Here is a 15,756-nt window from a genome sequence, read left to right as displayed (position 1 = left end):
ATGTCCTCTCATTGATAGTACTGACTCCCGCGGGAATTCCTTCTCGATCATTCTCAACAATCACAGCAAGATGACTGATGAAACAATCCCTTTTGTACAATTAATCCAATGTTCTAACCTAGAATCATGTCGCTATCATCATGGATGGGAATCGGAGATGGGCAAAGAAACATGGCTTAGATGTGATAGAAGGGCATAAAAAGGGATCTGAAGTGTTTCGAGAGTCTGTTAAATGGTGCTGTGAACTTGGAATTAAAGAATACACAGTTTACGCCTTCTCGTGTGAGAACTGGAACCGAACAGAGCGAGAGGTTCTTGCTGAAATGATGAATGATGGGATAGGTGAGCGATTTGATGTCATTGTTTGCTCTTTACACAGATGAAGTGATCAAAACAATGAAAAATGATAAAGAAAGTATATACAATCAAGTACGACTACGGTTTATTGGGAGACATATCCTTGATGATTTAAGTCTGGTTAATCTTCATTCTCAAGCGATCGTTTATCGAGGGAATTGCTCCAGAAGATGGAAAAGCTGGAGAAGGAATCAAAGAACAATTCTTTGCTCCTTGTGAATGTCTGTTTAGATTACAGTGGTCAGTGGGACATCGCTCAGAGTTGTATGAAAATCGTGCAGAATACCCGAATGCAGTGTCTTTTAGATGAAACTCCTTCTATAAGTACAGTGGAAGAAATGGCAAATCAAATCGCAGCCAATCTTTCAACTGGTGATTCTCCTGTAGATGTTGTAATTCGAACGGGAGGGGAACATCGCATTAGCAATTTCCTTCTTTGGCAGATTTCCTATGCTGAAATCTTTGTGGTAGATTCATTTTGGCCAGATTTCACTTGTGTTGAACTACGAAAAGCTCTTATGGAAATTGCTCGTAGGAATCGTCGTTTTGGGAAATAGAATGTTTGTTGATAAAATCAAACGTTCTTGACAATACTCATACACAATCAATGGATCCTATCATTTGCTATGAATACTGCTTGAAAGAAAGGATTGTAAAAGCTGTGGATTGTTAGAGAAGCCGAAACACATGAGAATTAGATTTTGAATCTATTGATGTCCTTTCGAGTTTAAAGTCCGATGACGAGTTGAAAACAATGATTACATTACGGAGACTGTTCTATCAAGCCGATAAAGATGTCTTGACTCACTGTGTTCCTTAATCTCTAGATTTCTACATTAAATTCCAAAGGTGACTTTAAAAAGGTGTTCGAAGATATTTCTGTGCTAGTAGGACTTGTTCCTGCATGGATTCATACTAGTATAACCAAGCTGACCATTCTACAGTTGATACAGAGTATTTCTGGAGCTGTGTACGAGATATTATTGTTGTTCGTTCGTTTGGGTGAATGGACTTTAGGCTGTTTCTTTTCAGGCTTCGAAGAACGAAGATACATTAAAGGATATTCTCTCTGTTCTTTTTGATCATAGTAAGAGTGAAAGAAGACATGCATGTCTAGATACAGAGTCTTCGGGATACAACCAGTACATTACTCTTCTGTTGAACAAAAACAAGGATAATGAAGAGGTTTTTTCATTACTGTGCGTTCATGACTAGAGATCTACCCTTTTGGATTTACTTACTATTGAAAAGAAGAAGCGAAAGGTTTCTGAAATGATTGAAAGAATGGAGGATCTAACTTGTGGTTTGTGCATTCTTGAAAAGGTGTTAACATGATGGAGTTGTTATGTTTAGAAATGCCGATGCAAAGTTTCAGAGGTTATTCAGAAGGTTCAACAAGGGTCTCCAGAGCATACGGTCGAAGCCAAGTACATGTTGACATCCTTGTTGATGCTAAGAGAACAAGTGAATCCTTCATCTGTGTCTGAAGATAGTTTCGTCGAAACAGTTTCGTTTCCTTCGATTTTAAAGCCAGTTAACAGCCATCCTCCTCAAGTTCAATACGAAGTACCTCGTTTATCAAAGAAACGAATACGTTGGACTCTTGAGGAGGAAGAACGGTTGATTAAGGGTGTGAATACGTATGGAGAAGGACGTTGGACTGATATTCGTCGTATCATGCATCTCACTTCGAGAACAAATGTTGAAATCAAAGTAAGAATGAAAAGAGTGTATGAGTGTAGGATAAATGGAGAAATTTGAAAAAGAAAGCTACCAAACAAACAAATGTTTAAAATCTCTTATTATCTTCTTGTTGCATACGACTCATCGTTAAGAATTCATTCTATCATATTCATAAGGATATATCAAGCTGCTTGACTGATGGAAGCAGAGCCAGACATTCCTCTCGATAATTAGGTTTCTCATATAGTGGAGTGTGTTCCAGATACAGTGTCTCCAATCTATAGCTCAATCACAATTCCCGAACATCACTTTCCATATTGCTTTGAAAGTGTCGACAACACACTTAATGATTCAAATGAGTCGATCTTGTTCTGGGATAACTAGATCAGAAAGGCAAATCACATCATACCCACAAAAACTCAACTGAAATGAACCCTTCAAATCCTATCGTATTTGTCAAGTAATTATGAGTCAAATCCAACGTGTTCACATTTGTAAGAGTATCAACTTCACTCATCTCTGTAATTCCATTATATGCCAAATATAACTCTTCTAACGATACCAGCGATTTCAATCCAACCGAACTGCGAATCCGATTACTTTGTAAATCCAGAACACGAAGAGATAACCCCTCCAATCCTTGAATCTCTTCAATCTTATTACGACCCAAATATAATTGTCTCAAGTTGTGTAGTGAAGAAAGACCAGTAATGTGACGAATTCCATTGTATCCAAGATCTAAAATACGCAAGGATGGAAGTGTACAGACATTGGTCATATCTTCGATGTGATTGCTTGCTAAATAACTGCAAATGAAGAGAAACTAGGATTCTTACAATTCTTCCAAATGGACTAATGCGGAAAGGTCTGGAATGATAGAGATATTATTGAACGATAAATCGAGAACTCTAGGATCAAAAGGCAACAACATACCTACCGAAGATTCACGAATTGAGAGAAATGCTTAATTTCACGGATTTTATTATCGTACAACTCCAACTTCTCAAGTTGTACGAGATGATCCATGTTTTGGATCTTATGGATCAAATTAGAACGTAACACAATGCTCTACAGTTCATCGATAGTCAATAGAGTTACTGTGAGTTGGGTCAAGTGATCAATTCCATCAATACGGGTTACTTTACAACCTTGAGTTCCCACATGGAATAGTTCCTATTTGTAAAACAAATTCGTCCATTCTCTACAGTCATGTTGGGATCAAGTTCAACTACATCTGCAGGAGTCACAAGTCGTTTGCCTGGAGGTACGTATTCTTCCTCATTCTCCTGTTGAGGATTACTCATTTGTGTGAAGAAATGTGAATCCTTTATCATCCTATCCAACCTTGCAAATGGAGGCAAACTGAGCCATAGGATCTGAAGGAACCACCAGAAAAGGATGAATGTACTGAAGGACTTTTGTACTTCAGAACGGTATTCGTTTAATGAGTGTTCTACCCCAGATTCATTGGGCGATTCTGTCGTGTTGACAACAACCATCGAATTCCAGTAGGATTGTTGTAATGTTAAGAATCATTTCATTAGACCTTGTAAAGATCGATCGAGTTGGTTTCGATCTGTCATAGAGAGAGTTGCTGATTCTGTATCCGAACGTCTCTGTACTCATTCCTTCTTATTCTATAGAGAGTGAAGGTATGGAACAACCTAGTTTTCGGGAGGAAAGCATTGATTCAACACTTGTATGGATGATCTTGCAGTGAAATTGTAGGAACGTATTTCAAATGGTCTGCCGATTCAATTTGGAACAAAACCCAAAGTGAGTCCTCGAAAACCACAACGGAAACGGAAACACACTACACAGTTTCCAATGAAAATTAATGGAGAGAAGTACATTGGAGTTAAAACAACGAAAGGGTGGATTCCCTGTATGGTCGTTGATTTGCTTCCTCCCACAAAACAAGATAATGAGATTCAATATAACCTAATGGTCTTGCCCTTTAGTGAGATATCAACCCGATCCTTGGAATGTGAATCAACGGATGTAAGTTTGTGTTCACCAGAGATGGAGCAGGAACTATTAGACTACTCACTTAGTCACAGTTGTTATCCCAATGACACAAATATCATGAATCTCACGATTCGAGAATCGGTACCATTATCAGGTTCTTCATCTCTCAAGAAGTATTACCGTCAACGTTATCACTTGTTTTCACGATGGGATCAGGGAATCGTGTATGATGACATCGGTTTGTATTCTGTCACACCCGAACCACTGGCATTACATACGGCTATTCGATGTTCCTGTGGAGTTGCAATCGATGCTTTTGCTGGCATTGGTGGAAATGCGATTCAATTAGCTCGTACTTGCAACAGAGTGATCGCAATTGATTTAGATATGCAACGAATTCGATATTTGCAAATGAATAGTGCAGTTTATGGAGTTGAGAATAAGATTGATTGTATTTGTGGTGATTCTCTCGTTCTTCTTCCTTCGTACAAAATAGGTGATATTTTGATTTGTAGGATGCATGCTGATGTTGTTCTATTAGCACCTCCATGGGGGGGTGTTGATTATGCACAGAAAGATGTGTTTCATTTAGATGATTTCCCCGTGGGACTGAATGGCAAAGTGATTTTTGAAACCGCTCGTCGTGTGACACGAGATGTAGTATTTGTGTTACCTCGTACAATTGATCGTCGTGAGGTTGCTGAATTAGCGGATGAAGGAGAGATGGTAGAATTTGTAGAAGGAAGTGTTGATGGCCATGTGAAAATGGTTATGGCATACTTCGGATCTCTTGTAAAGAGTTCTCACAACAATGTTCGATTATTGATTTAGTTCTTTTTGTTAAACATAACAAAACGACTCAATTTTATATAGCATCTGGAACTTCTCCTTCATGTGCCCTCAGATCCACTGGTTCTTCCATTGTATCTATATTTCATTATTTCTCTTCTAAATCTCACATAGAACACCTTCGTCCATGTTAATACCTGAAGAGAGTGAGAATAACAACATGTCCTGGTACCATCTCTGATACTCTTCTATCCATCTTTGTGTCTCTTCTTCTGTCATATTTTGTGATTTTGCCACTGCTGTCAAGTTCAGTAAATTCAATCTTTCAATCGTCTTCACTGCACTTTGAACCTGTTCAGAATGAATAGTCTCATGAATCTGACTCTCTTCTGAAGACGAGTCATCCATTGCAGAGTCAGTTAACATCAGCTTCTGATTGCAAGTAGGGCACTTCTATCGCTCATTGAATCCACTCAATCTCACTTGCTGTTGCATAATCCAACTCTTTAGACAATCTTCGTGGAAGACATGACCACAAGGAAGACATCGTGAATGATCTTTGTCATTCGCTTCTCTGCAAATAATACAATCAGGATCTCGCTCAAGCTGTTCTTCTGTTGGCTTACGGTACTTTGCCTCCAGGAAGCGTTTGAACCGAGCGAAGCTGAGAAGATTCTTCACACACTTCTGGATGATCTCAGAATTACGGATACAAAATAGAATTACGCGAAGAGCTTCAATAAGTTCGTGGGTTGGATAGCCTAAGAGGAAATCGATGATCGAATCGGAGCCAGTGTTCATGAGAAGATATATGGAATAATTCACGACAAGAAGCACATTGTAAGCAAGAGTAGCACAACAGCAGCTAATAGAGTATGTATGTTCGGTGATCTAGTTGTAAGAGGAATGATGGTTAAAAACATATCCAGAGTGCTTTAAAGGGATCAGAATCAGAATAACAAGGAGATGAAGCGATTGGAGATGAAAGGAGATACTCTTTCAATCATTTAAATAACTATTTGGATACATATGACCACATCAATAATCGCAAAGGGGCTTCCTCGGGGAAGTAATGAAGGAATTTCAGATGATTGATGGAGAACCAGAAATAGGAAAACATGATTTGGAACACAATTCCAAGAATGAGACGAAGAAGTCGAGATAATTTGAGAGGATTCATTTCGTACTACACTCAACATGGGTTGGAAACACTACTGTTTTGAGACGAGCATCAATTGTATATGCGAAAATGGACAAAAAGATCCAAACAGTTATAGGGAAGATGACAGAGACAGAGAGTGCTCCGCGAAGATAGATAACAGAAATGAACACTCCGAAAACATCACTTCTACACATCACAATCGTTTAAGAGACATCGACTTCACCGAACTAATGATATGCTCCTTTTCTTGATCATTAATCCTTCCAATGCAAATGCTTTTGAATATTGTTAAAATGGAAAGGAAACAAGCAATGTACAAGTTGCCTACCACCTAGAAGCGAATTGATCATACTAAAATCACCTACAGGGACAAAAGCTTTAGACATAGAGAACGAATAGAAAACTCCTAAAGAAGACGGAGATGTCTTCTCAGCATAGAATATGGCACCTGCTGTAACCAGTAGACTTAAAAAGAAATACACATATGTCTTCATTCGTCTCTGTCTATGGATGTGTTGGCGTAAAAAAGGAGCCCCATTTGTAGGGAGCCCAATATTGTTCTACAAACAAACACAATGCAACTATTGTTTAACTATCGTAACAGCTCGGTTATTTAATCCAATATCTACTCTCTATTTGACCCATTATTCCTACCATGTGAATCTGGAATGTATCGAATTAAACGACTCGTCAAATCCCTTTCTACCTGCAGATATCCATCTAATTCGTTCTATTGATCATTTCCATCCATCAATCTAACATAATCTTTCTTCATCACTCGGATCATGTATTGCTTCTCTCCAATCTCACTCACATGTATCTCCACTACAGATACAAACTCAACGATCTTCATTGCAATAAAAAACTACATTTCAATTAGAATTCCAGAAATCACCACTCCATTAGCACGATCCGTTGTGACACCCCAGTTATGGTCTCGGCATGCATCCATGATCTGACTGTAGATTAGAGATGGAGGAGACGATGTCAGAATCACATTCGCTGGTAATCGAGGTACCAACAGAGATGTGATGGGCGAAATACTACGTTGAATTGCCATGTTGAATAGGCCAAAAATGGTCTCTTTCTATCCATGAACAAAATTATGGGGAAATACAGGAGCAACAAAAGTAGAAGCTTTTTTGACACGTTCTTTGGCTTCTTCATTGGCTGAAAGTTCATGAGGAGGAGAACGAGGAGAAAGAATAGCTTCTGAACGCAAATCATCGCCTAAATACCAAGGATGTTGGGTAATCTTGAAATGACAAAAATCGAAGGAAATTACGTCAAATAGACTCAGACGTGCTAATGGATCAGGGACAAGGATTTTGGCAAGCAAGTCCTTCAGCTGATCCGAAAACCAACTATTCCATAAATCGGCCCGATTTTGAACCTACGCTGGACAAGTATAATTGGCTGTTTGAATACGTCTGAAGAGTGTGGAGAGAGATGGTTCGTCAAAAGGGAGATATCCAGCAACCATCACAAAACTAGATGAGAGTCAAACAACAAGCATACAGAACGACTCCAACACTCCATATATCACTAAAGCGACCATCATAGCCAGAGTCTTTTAGCACTTCCGGAGCCACGTAATTTGGAGAGCCACATGTTGTATGTTGGAGAGAGTTTGGATCTAGGGTGAAGGATCATTAACCAGAAATACCATATGTGTCATTACCAACAAAAGCTGAAAGACCGAAATCGGAAATCTTGATGTTCATATCCTTATCAAGAAGAAGATTTTCGGGCTTGATATCACGGTGACAGATATTATGACTGTGGATGTAATTGACTCCAGTAATTAGCTGACGAAAGAACTTGCGAGCCTCGTCTTCCTGCAACCGACCCTTTTTAAGAATATAATCAAATAGCTCGCCATTTGGAACATATTCCAACACCATAAAAATCTGAATCTAAGACCCAACACCAACTACAGACTTTGCTCTTACAACCAAGCACTTCAATTAGATTCACAAGATTTGGATGTTTCAATTTGTTCATAATACTAATTTCCAGCTTGATTTGCTCTGCTAGATTCTGCTTCTTAATCTTCTCCTTATCAAACATCTTGATCGCCACTAATTCATGAGTCTCGACATTTTCAGATAGTTTCACTCTTTCTTTCATTCATTTCAACGACTACCCACTTTCCAAGAGAACCTTCTCCCAATGTTTTTAGAATCGTATATTTTCCCACTCGACGAGCCATTCTCAGAAAATCGACTCGAGATCTAAGGAAGAATAAACTAAGAATGCATCATTCTAACTCAAAAACAAACATATCTCAATCCAAACCAATCCATTGTCCTTTTCCATTCACATTATGAATCTTTGTGACGATTGGAGCTACCACCGCCCATTCATACCACACTCGTTTCTTATCTGTTCGTCTCCAAATTCTAAACCGTACAATATCTCCTTTCTTCACATAACTACAACTCAATCCTCACTCACATCCCTACAAAGGTGTATCGATAGGAATAAAGAGAGGAAACCAACTCACCAAATTCATCGAATGTGTACGAGGTACAATAGACATTTCCACAGTCTCTGACAACTATACATCATGAGCTGACAAAAGTATGACCTTAGAGTCGAAATACCCAACAAATCCATGGACCAAACCATCTGATGTCATTTCAAATGCCAATTCCTATTCCTCAGCCATCTCGATCACATCTACTGTTGACCTTCGGAAATCTCCATTAAGAATATCAGGATGATGGAATGTAAATACAGGCAATGGATCACTCAACATGGTGGCATTATGGATATAGACTACATATGTGGATTCCAGAGGAAGAGGAGTTAACAGAGTATTCACACGTTTGATCTACAGAAAGAGAGCATCTCCAACCATACTCGGTTGTAAATTCGTGAACTCATACATGCTGTCAGAAAACTCGTTGATTCCCGTGGGATGAATTCCCCTCCAAACAAAAGAAAGCGTTGTGCTCCAATTAGACACTCCGGAGATAACTCATTATCAGAAAACGATCCCAACAGCTCCGAAAGGATAATATCACTGTAATATTCGGGTCGATACACCCGCATGTCTGTTTCCACAATCCGAACCTTTTCTCCCCATTTCAAGGAAGAATGAAGTGTCTGGAGAGTAACAATGGCGTTTGGATTCTTTTCGACAGCATATACTACAATATCCCGTTTCGCTTTCATAGCAGCTCGCAACGAACAAAGAATAAGAGGGCCCCGTCCTGCTCCAACTAAAGTTATGACAACTCGATCTTCAGGAGGAATGAGAGGTTGGAGAGGCATTCCTCCTGAAGTTGAATTCTGTGCTGAAGGAATCAGTTTGCGATCAGGACTGTATAAGGCTATATTGAAGGGTGTTTTGCGAGTATATCGAGATAACACTTCAAAAATGGCTTCTTCGTACTAATAGAAATAATAGATAATGAGAAATTCGTACTAATTGATATTTCACAGCATCTTTCTCAAAGACATCGTATGTAGCACTTGGAAGATTATCCATAAGTGGTTGAAGTGGAATTTGAATCAAATCATTATAAGAGTGGAGTTGTTTTTCAAGTTCTGAAAATGGAGTGGCATTTTGGAATAATAACATCAAATACTGTATGATAAATGTGAATCAAATGATATACATTGAAAAGGACGCGAAGTTGAGATGATTCATTTGGTAAGGCTCCTTCTATCACCAATCGAAGAACTGAACTCGATCGATAGGAAAGAATGAATTCTTGAACGAAATCTGGAAGACTCACTCGATCCTACAATCAAGAATCCTCTTTATCACTTACTTCCGCTTGCCATGTGAAAAGATAGGTTGGTAGAATGATTGTTTCAACTGGTTCACCCTTCCACAGAGCTATAACCTCAGGAGACGGATCTAACGAATTGAGTCGCAAACAAGGCAGAACTCCTGGACACAAACCCAGTTGGGAGTGAAAACGACTCCATCGATTCCATGAATGAGTTAGTGAACTATTGCTGGCATCTTGCATATCAACAGGAATCCAATACTATGAGTGAGATCAACTACGAGCAGGTACGGGTGTTGTATACTTGCGCTCGATGAATTCATTGAGGATTGCAGCATAGTTATCATTCGTTTCTGTCAGCTCCATACAGAACACAGAGGGAACTCCCAGATAATAGGCCCATTCTAACTCTTCTCGGAATTGCTATTGATCATACCAATGGTTCCACTACGCACATCTTCACTTCGCAAACATTCTTGTTCGTTTGGATCATCAAGACGGATCGATGAGGAGAGCTTTCCAACGATTCGATGTGTCCATGTCTTTACATCCAAGAGAATGGATGATTCTATGATTCAAAGTCCTATTCAGAGTTCTGATACCACATCCTTGAGGTTCGCGTTCCACTACGCTAAACTCGTTGATTCTACATCAAAACCAATTATAACACATTACCTATCTCGGTACAAAGGATTAATAACAAAATCAACACAGTCTGGAAGACCCTAGTGCATTACCCGATATGAGCAATATTACAATATCCAGATATTCTTTTAAGTCATTTACAGGTTCTGCGATCCTTCCAAAGTAAAACGGAGAATACATGAGGAATCTACTGTTCTTCCTTAAAAGAAAGAAAGTGAGTTTTTGTTACAGATCCTTATCTAGATTACTTTAACTCATAATAAGGTTTTCTTTTGTTTCGCCAAATGAAAGCAAGGCATCGAGCAGCAAAAGGAACAAAGTACAGTTATGAGGATCATTATGAAGATGACGATGACTACTTCAGTGATGAGGATGATAGTTACACAGCCTCTCAACGTAGGGGATTTGGATATGTTGCTTTATAATCATTTAGAGGCTCATCTGTATACTTCGGGTGGAACTGGGAATGGTGAGAGAGGAAAGGCGATCTAATATTGTAGATGGAATGATGACAATTGATATACCTCCAGAAGATAATGGTTTTATTGGAATTATGGAATGATGGCATAGACTTGTTGAATGATTGTCTTGATCAAATTTATGACTATTTTGGTGATAATATGCATTTTGATGAAGATACAATTGTGGAATTCCTTCGTAGTAATGGATATGATGTTAATGAGGCAATTGATTATATTATGGAGTATTGTGGTCGAGATGAGCCTCCTGCTCTTGCTCCTAGCATTGTTCCTCGTGTCTCATATTCGGTTCCTCAAAGTGATTCTTATGTGTTGTTAGCTGAATTTCAGATACGTTAGCGTCTGTTATTGGGAAATCGACTCCTCAAACGCATATCCTTCCAGTTTCTCTTCAAAAGAACATTTTTACAGTGGAAGAGGATTTACTACCAAGTAAGAGATGAATTATTGGATTGAAAACAGAGCAATCACGATTTGCCTTCAATACTCCGTCTCCGGATGATATTGTGAAGCAGAAGCAAGCAGAAGGAAAGGTAAATACAGAGAAGCATCGATCAATGATTGTAAGAGAGGATTGGTGTTTTGAATTGTAGATTCCTGAAATTCATTTGTCTCCTACACCAGAGAAGAGTCCTCGATCACCTTCTGTTAGTGTGGAGAAGAGTCCTCGAGCTTCAACTCCAGTCACAGAGAAAAGTCCACGCACTCCAGTTGCAGAGAAGAGTCCAAAGAAATCTCCTCATTCACCAATGGAGAGTAAGAGAATAGATGAATTCTCATGATTAGTCACAAGTGAACCAGATTGGACCATTTGTGTAGCTGAGGAGAGAATCATTCATTCATAGCCATCCATCAACACTACTGGTATCACAGTAGTAATCGCAGGTCATGTTGATCATGGGAAATCCACTATCACTGGTCATTTGATGTATGACTTGTCCATGGTCAATGATCGAGAAATGCGAAAGTAGGAGTTGCTAATTGAATGAACATCAGAATTGGCAAAGAAGCTAGAGATCGAGGAAAACAATCTTTCAGCTATGCATTTGTGATGGATCAGAATGATGAAGAAGTTTGAATTTTTGGAATTCCTTATATCTAGAGAGAACATGGAGTTACGATTGATTTAGGAGTTTCAACATTGCATCTTCCGCATCAGACTGTTACTCTTCTAGATGCTCCTGGTCACCGTGACTTCATCAGTAATATGATTACAGGAGGTATTCAGGCTGATTGCGGTCTTCTTGTCGTATCTGCCGCAAAAGGAGAATTTGAGGCTGGAATGAGTCCCGCGGGAATCACGAAAGATCATTTACTGATCTTACGAGGGAATGGTGTTGAGACATTGGGAATCCTTGTGAATAAGATGGATGATGCTCTCTGGAACAGAGAGCGATTTGACGAGATTCGAAACCAGCTTATTCCGTATTTGAAGCATTTGGGATTTAAGAAGAATCAAGTCCAGTAAGAACTATAGGATTTATGATAGTGTAGATTCATCCCACTTAGTGGATTAGAAGGTGTGAATCTCATGTCTGTCGATGAGCATCTCTGTCCTTGGTATGATGGACCTTCGCTTGTCGAATTTCTAGGTAATGTTGGAGGGAAAATAGGATTCTAGATTCATTACATCCAAAAGAGGTTCCTGAAGCATTGAAAAACACAAAAGATGTTGTTATGACCGTTACAGATGCCTTCCATAGTGATTACCAAGGTGATTGTGTTTCAGCCCGAATTTTGCGGGGATTTATTGATCTGAATGCAACAAAACCAATGATCTTCCTCCCTTCACGATTACCCTGTAATGTTCGAGGTGATTCCTAGAGATGGTTCTAAAATGTAGCTATGCGAATTAACGATGAGAAGGCTATGATTGGGAGTGTTAATATGAATGTTATTTTGACGTTGAATAACCCAGATATGACTTCGATTGGGTGGGAAAGTATTTGATTGGCTCATTCTTTAGAAAGGGTAATCTCATCGTAACAACAAGCTGTGCATTTGAATCAACAAACAGATTCATTGCACAAGTGTTTGCAAATGATCAAATCAATGTAGAAGTGTTTATGAGGAATTAGAGATAGATGCCACTAATGAAGGGATTAACCGCGGTAATGTACATAGCAGGAACTATGGTAACAGCAACCATTCGTCATTTGGTAGCTATTGTGGATACCAACGGTGAAGTCATAACAAACAAACCCAAGTAATTGTGAAGAGTTGAATTGAGTGTAGAATTGTACGTGGAGGAAGTTGGGCCAAGATTGACGTGGTTGTTGATCATACTCTGTTCGTTGCTCCATTCAATAAGATTCCATCGTTAGGTCGATTTGTTTTGCGTGATGCAGGAGCAACAATAGCAATTGGAACTATTTTAGAACTAAAGAAACCTTCCAAGAATTGTTCTGTTTGTTACAAACATGTCATTTCAAATCCCAATCATGCAGCTTTCGTGTCAACTCCAACACGTCTTCATCTGTACACGTCGTAGCTACCTTCATCTCAACCTCTGAATTACTCTCTTCCAATAATCGTTCCATCTCTTCTAACTCGTGTTGACCTCGATCACATGGAACAGCAAGACCTCGTATATCTCGATTGGCCATCTGTTCCATCAATTGTACAGAACGAAACGCTTTGTCAGCACGACCATTCACCAGTCCAAAATCATTACGACATTGATTGAGCAGATCTAACACAAAGGGATCATGAAAGCGTGTTTGTGTTTGATACCAACTCTGTATACTGATAACTGGAATACGCAGAATGAATCCCTTAAGTTCATATTTGATCTTCGGAAATAAACATGATTTGAGGAGTTCCAGAATTCCAGGAGATTTCAGATTCACTTTGATGGATAAAGTCCCTTTGAGCCACAAAAAGTCATGAGACACTAATTTAGCCACATCCATCAAAGTCTTTAAAAGGAATTGTGTGCCAACATGTTCTGGAACACAATTCAAATCCATCACTATGTTGAATTTGTGTTCAAATGCTTACAGAGAGTGGATGTGTCTTCCTGCTTGGTATACAACGGACCATAGAAAGATTGATAATCATCGAGAAAGCGAGAAGCCAGCAAATTCTGTCGGATACGTACATTTGATTGGAGTAGTTGAAGACTACAAAATGAGAACAGAGTGAGAACATGGACTCATATGCATCAGGATGAATGTTGTAATGTGTTGACAACAACTTTAACACAGTATTATACTCAGCATGCCAGTCACTCCTTCCAATTCCCTATAGTTCACAAAAACATGAACACATACATCAAGAATCGCAAAATACGTGTTCTTTCGTGGTCTAATCCTGTTTAATACCAATATATCATACAATACAGTAGCAAACTCATAGTTCTGGAGTACACAGCTACATGCGATTGCTTGTCCATATGCTCGTTTATTCAATCCAATATATCTCCCAATATCATCATCCTGTTTGACATGAAGAGGAACAGAAGTCTCCTTCGAATTGGCTGACAGAACAAACAGTCGATTCCGTGTGCTCGAGTCCAAAAACGTTGTTGGCTCGCTTACAGGGACCAATCCAACATGGGCTGTAGAAAGAGCTTTCAACCAATCGATGTGTTGATGACTCGATCTTCCCTCCATCTCCAATGTGACCAATTGCGGAGTTAATTGGAATCGAATGTCCAAAAGGAGAGAAACGAAAAGAAGGATGCAATCTCTATAATATCCACCTTCAGCTAATCCTTCTAATACCAATGTGTTAATCATATTGTTTACTGGATGATATCGATTATACAACTGATACTCACAAAGTCCTTCTTTCAAATTATGTGTACGAAGAAGACCTTGGATATAAACAGCATGAGTGAGATAGTATTCTTTTTCACTGTACCATTGAAGTGTATTACACTGCTTCCAGATTGCAGTTAACGTTGATATGTTGTTTGAATCGGCTGCGCAGCGAAGAAAGTAACGGAACGTAGTTGGCAAGACACTCTAGGTGAATTGAATGACAAACCATTACTGTGATCGTTCCATTCGCACAGAGAAATGAATAAATCTTCAAAATGTGATCTATCTGTCTTTCTCCATACAGCATGTAAATACATCGATCCCAAGTCTAGAATTGATTTTTAACAATATTCATACATTAACAGGAAGGTTTATCTGATTCCGGATAACATAGTCAACCATTTCTCGTTTCTATAGTTCCTATCCACAAAGCAATCTCTTACACGCACATTGCTGGCACTTGGATCCACTAAAACACGAGAACAAGTACTCGGCTCATATTTCCTCCTCTTTTTACTCGAATTAGATTTTGTAGAGAAAAATCTATTCATCTGAAACTAACCTGTATCAAGTACACTTGATCTCGATCCCGAATCGCTGGGAATTGTCTATAAGGAATACGCGGAATTGTAGAGGTGAATATAGATCGAGACAATAGGTTTGTACTCCATCGAACATTAGATCCCCTCTGTTTGACGATAACTGATATCACACCAAGAAATCTTCTTGGTTTTGATAACATTGTCAAAACTTGTGGTATCAATGTGATTGCTTTTGTCCAATGGGTTGATTCATGTGAGATCGATCAGAACTTCCTATGGTTTCTATAACGACTCTTTCACGGTCCGAATTAACAAGATTAATCCCCTTGATTCTCCTCCTGTATTTCAATTCTCCTTGATTCGCTTTTGCGGGCTCTCTCTTCATTTCATTTCCAAAACTAGGAATACATACTCAATCCTACGATGAAGGTATGTATCAATCTTTTCGATGCTTTAGAAATATGCTTACCATGAATGTAGCTTAACATCTGTTATCCTGCTCTTAGTTCTCAGAAGCCAATTGATATTGATGATGAGAATAAGCTGTAGAGAGTGTGAAAGAGAGACTGATGTGTAGCCGTGTGTTCATGGACAAGAGAATGTCTCAGGAAGTGGAGGGTGACT

At 39.0% G+C, this 15,756-nt stretch overlaps 10 protein-coding genes across 10 annotated transcripts; 4 read left to right on the top strand and 6 right to left on the bottom strand.

Moving 5' to 3' along the window:
• Positions 1-140: 140 nt before the first annotated feature.
• Positions 141-914, top strand: JH06_1288 (decaprenylcistransferase; the record flags this gene model as incomplete). The annotated part of the gene is made up of 4 exons (XM_014672973.1): positions 141-311; positions 343-501; positions 525-578; positions 603-914. The coding sequence occupies 4 exons, from the start codon at positions 141-143 to the stop codon at positions 912-914; spliced, it is 696 nt and encodes a 231-aa protein (XP_014528459.1).
• A 197-nt stretch (positions 915-1,111) lies between these two features.
• On the top strand, positions 1,112-2,150 carry JH06_1287 (hypothetical protein; the record flags this gene model as incomplete). The annotated part of the gene is given in 8 exon segments (XM_014672972.1): positions 1,112-1,168; positions 1,185-1,244; positions 1,277-1,342; positions 1,375-1,444; positions 1,475-1,542; positions 1,573-1,680; positions 1,711-2,070; positions 2,100-2,150. The coding sequence occupies 8 exon segments, from the start codon at positions 1,112-1,114 to the stop codon at positions 2,148-2,150; spliced, it is 840 nt and encodes a 279-aa protein (XP_014528458.1).
• Positions 2,151-2,209: 59 nt separating this feature from the next.
• Positions 2,210-3,344, bottom strand: JH06_1286 (protein phosphatase 1 regulatory; the record flags this gene model as incomplete). The annotated part of the gene is made up of 7 exons (XM_014672971.1): positions 2,210-2,318; positions 2,350-2,420; positions 2,450-2,846; positions 2,877-2,948; positions 2,978-3,108; positions 3,139-3,213; positions 3,246-3,344. 7 exons carry the CDS (start codon positions 3,342-3,344, stop codon positions 2,210-2,212), a joined length of 954 nt encoding a protein of 317 aa, XP_014528457.1.
• Positions 3,345-4,125: 781 nt separating this feature from the next.
• JH06_1285 (hypothetical protein) lies at positions 4,126-4,839 on the top strand (the record flags this gene model as incomplete). Its single annotated transcript, XM_014672970.1, has 2 exons — positions 4,126-4,493; positions 4,524-4,839. 2 exons carry the CDS (start codon positions 4,126-4,128, stop codon positions 4,837-4,839), a joined length of 684 nt encoding a protein of 227 aa, XP_014528456.1.
• Positions 4,840-4,873: 34 nt separating this feature from the next.
• On the bottom strand, positions 4,874-5,598 carry JH06_1284 (hypothetical protein; the record flags this gene model as incomplete). The annotated part of the gene is made up of 4 exons (XM_014672969.1): positions 4,874-4,935; positions 4,968-5,250; positions 5,281-5,493; positions 5,524-5,598. 4 exons carry the CDS (start codon positions 5,596-5,598, stop codon positions 4,874-4,876), a joined length of 633 nt encoding a protein of 210 aa, XP_014528455.1.
• Positions 5,599-6,152: 554 nt separating this feature from the next.
• On the bottom strand, positions 6,153-7,442 carry JH06_1283 (CAMK protein kinase; the record flags this gene model as incomplete). The annotated part of the gene is made up of 9 exons (XM_014672968.1): positions 6,153-6,290; positions 6,325-6,519; positions 6,553-6,584; positions 6,614-6,689; positions 6,720-6,824; positions 6,855-7,046; positions 7,077-7,214; positions 7,245-7,323; positions 7,357-7,442. 9 exons carry the CDS (start codon positions 7,440-7,442, stop codon positions 6,153-6,155), a joined length of 1,041 nt encoding a protein of 346 aa, XP_014528454.1.
• A 169-nt stretch (positions 7,443-7,611) lies between these two features.
• JH06_1282 (CBL-interacting serine threonine-protein kinase) lies at positions 7,612-8,171 on the bottom strand (the record flags this gene model as incomplete). Its single annotated transcript, XM_014672967.1, has 3 exons — positions 7,612-7,875; positions 7,901-8,078; positions 8,110-8,171. 3 exons carry the CDS (start codon positions 8,169-8,171, stop codon positions 7,612-7,614), a joined length of 504 nt encoding a protein of 167 aa, XP_014528453.1.
• Positions 8,172-8,246: 75 nt separating this feature from the next.
• Positions 8,247-9,548, bottom strand: JH06_1281 (protein arginine n-methyltransferase 5; the record flags this gene model as incomplete). Its single annotated transcript, XM_014672966.1, has 6 exons — positions 8,247-8,394; positions 8,425-8,519; positions 8,550-8,615; positions 8,646-8,795; positions 8,825-9,358; positions 9,393-9,548. 6 exons carry the CDS (start codon positions 9,546-9,548, stop codon positions 8,247-8,249), a joined length of 1,149 nt encoding a protein of 382 aa, XP_014528452.1.
• A 427-nt stretch (positions 9,549-9,975) lies between these two features.
• JH06_1280 (hypothetical protein) lies at positions 9,976-10,527 on the bottom strand (the record flags this gene model as incomplete). The annotated part of the gene is made up of 4 exons (XM_014672965.1): positions 9,976-10,125; positions 10,158-10,270; positions 10,305-10,348; positions 10,415-10,527. The coding sequence occupies 4 exons, from the start codon at positions 10,525-10,527 to the stop codon at positions 9,976-9,978; spliced, it is 420 nt and encodes a 139-aa protein (XP_014528451.1).
• A 328-nt stretch (positions 10,528-10,855) lies between these two features.
• On the top strand, positions 10,856-13,317 carry JH06_1279 (hypothetical protein; the record flags this gene model as incomplete). Its single annotated transcript, XM_014672964.1, has 15 exons — positions 10,856-10,886; positions 10,918-11,124; positions 11,157-11,258; positions 11,289-11,389; positions 11,420-11,582; positions 11,613-11,641; positions 11,672-11,793; positions 11,823-11,898; positions 11,929-12,290; positions 12,321-12,418; positions 12,448-12,639; positions 12,670-12,760; positions 12,793-12,880; positions 12,911-13,032; positions 13,062-13,317. 15 exons carry the CDS (start codon positions 10,856-10,858, stop codon positions 13,315-13,317), a joined length of 2,040 nt encoding a protein of 679 aa, XP_014528450.1.
• Positions 13,318-15,756: the final 2,439 nt, after the last annotated feature.

Source organism: Blastocystis sp. subtype 4, assembly GCF_000743755.1.
Source record: "Blastocystis sp. subtype 4 strain WR1 chromosome Unknown seqid_0064, whole genome shotgun sequence".
Taxonomy (NCBI): domain Eukaryota; class Bigyra; order Opalinata; family Blastocystidae; genus Blastocystis; species Blastocystis sp. subtype 4.
Note: the sequence above shows the minus strand (reverse complement) of the source record. Positions and strands in the feature narration are given on the sequence as shown.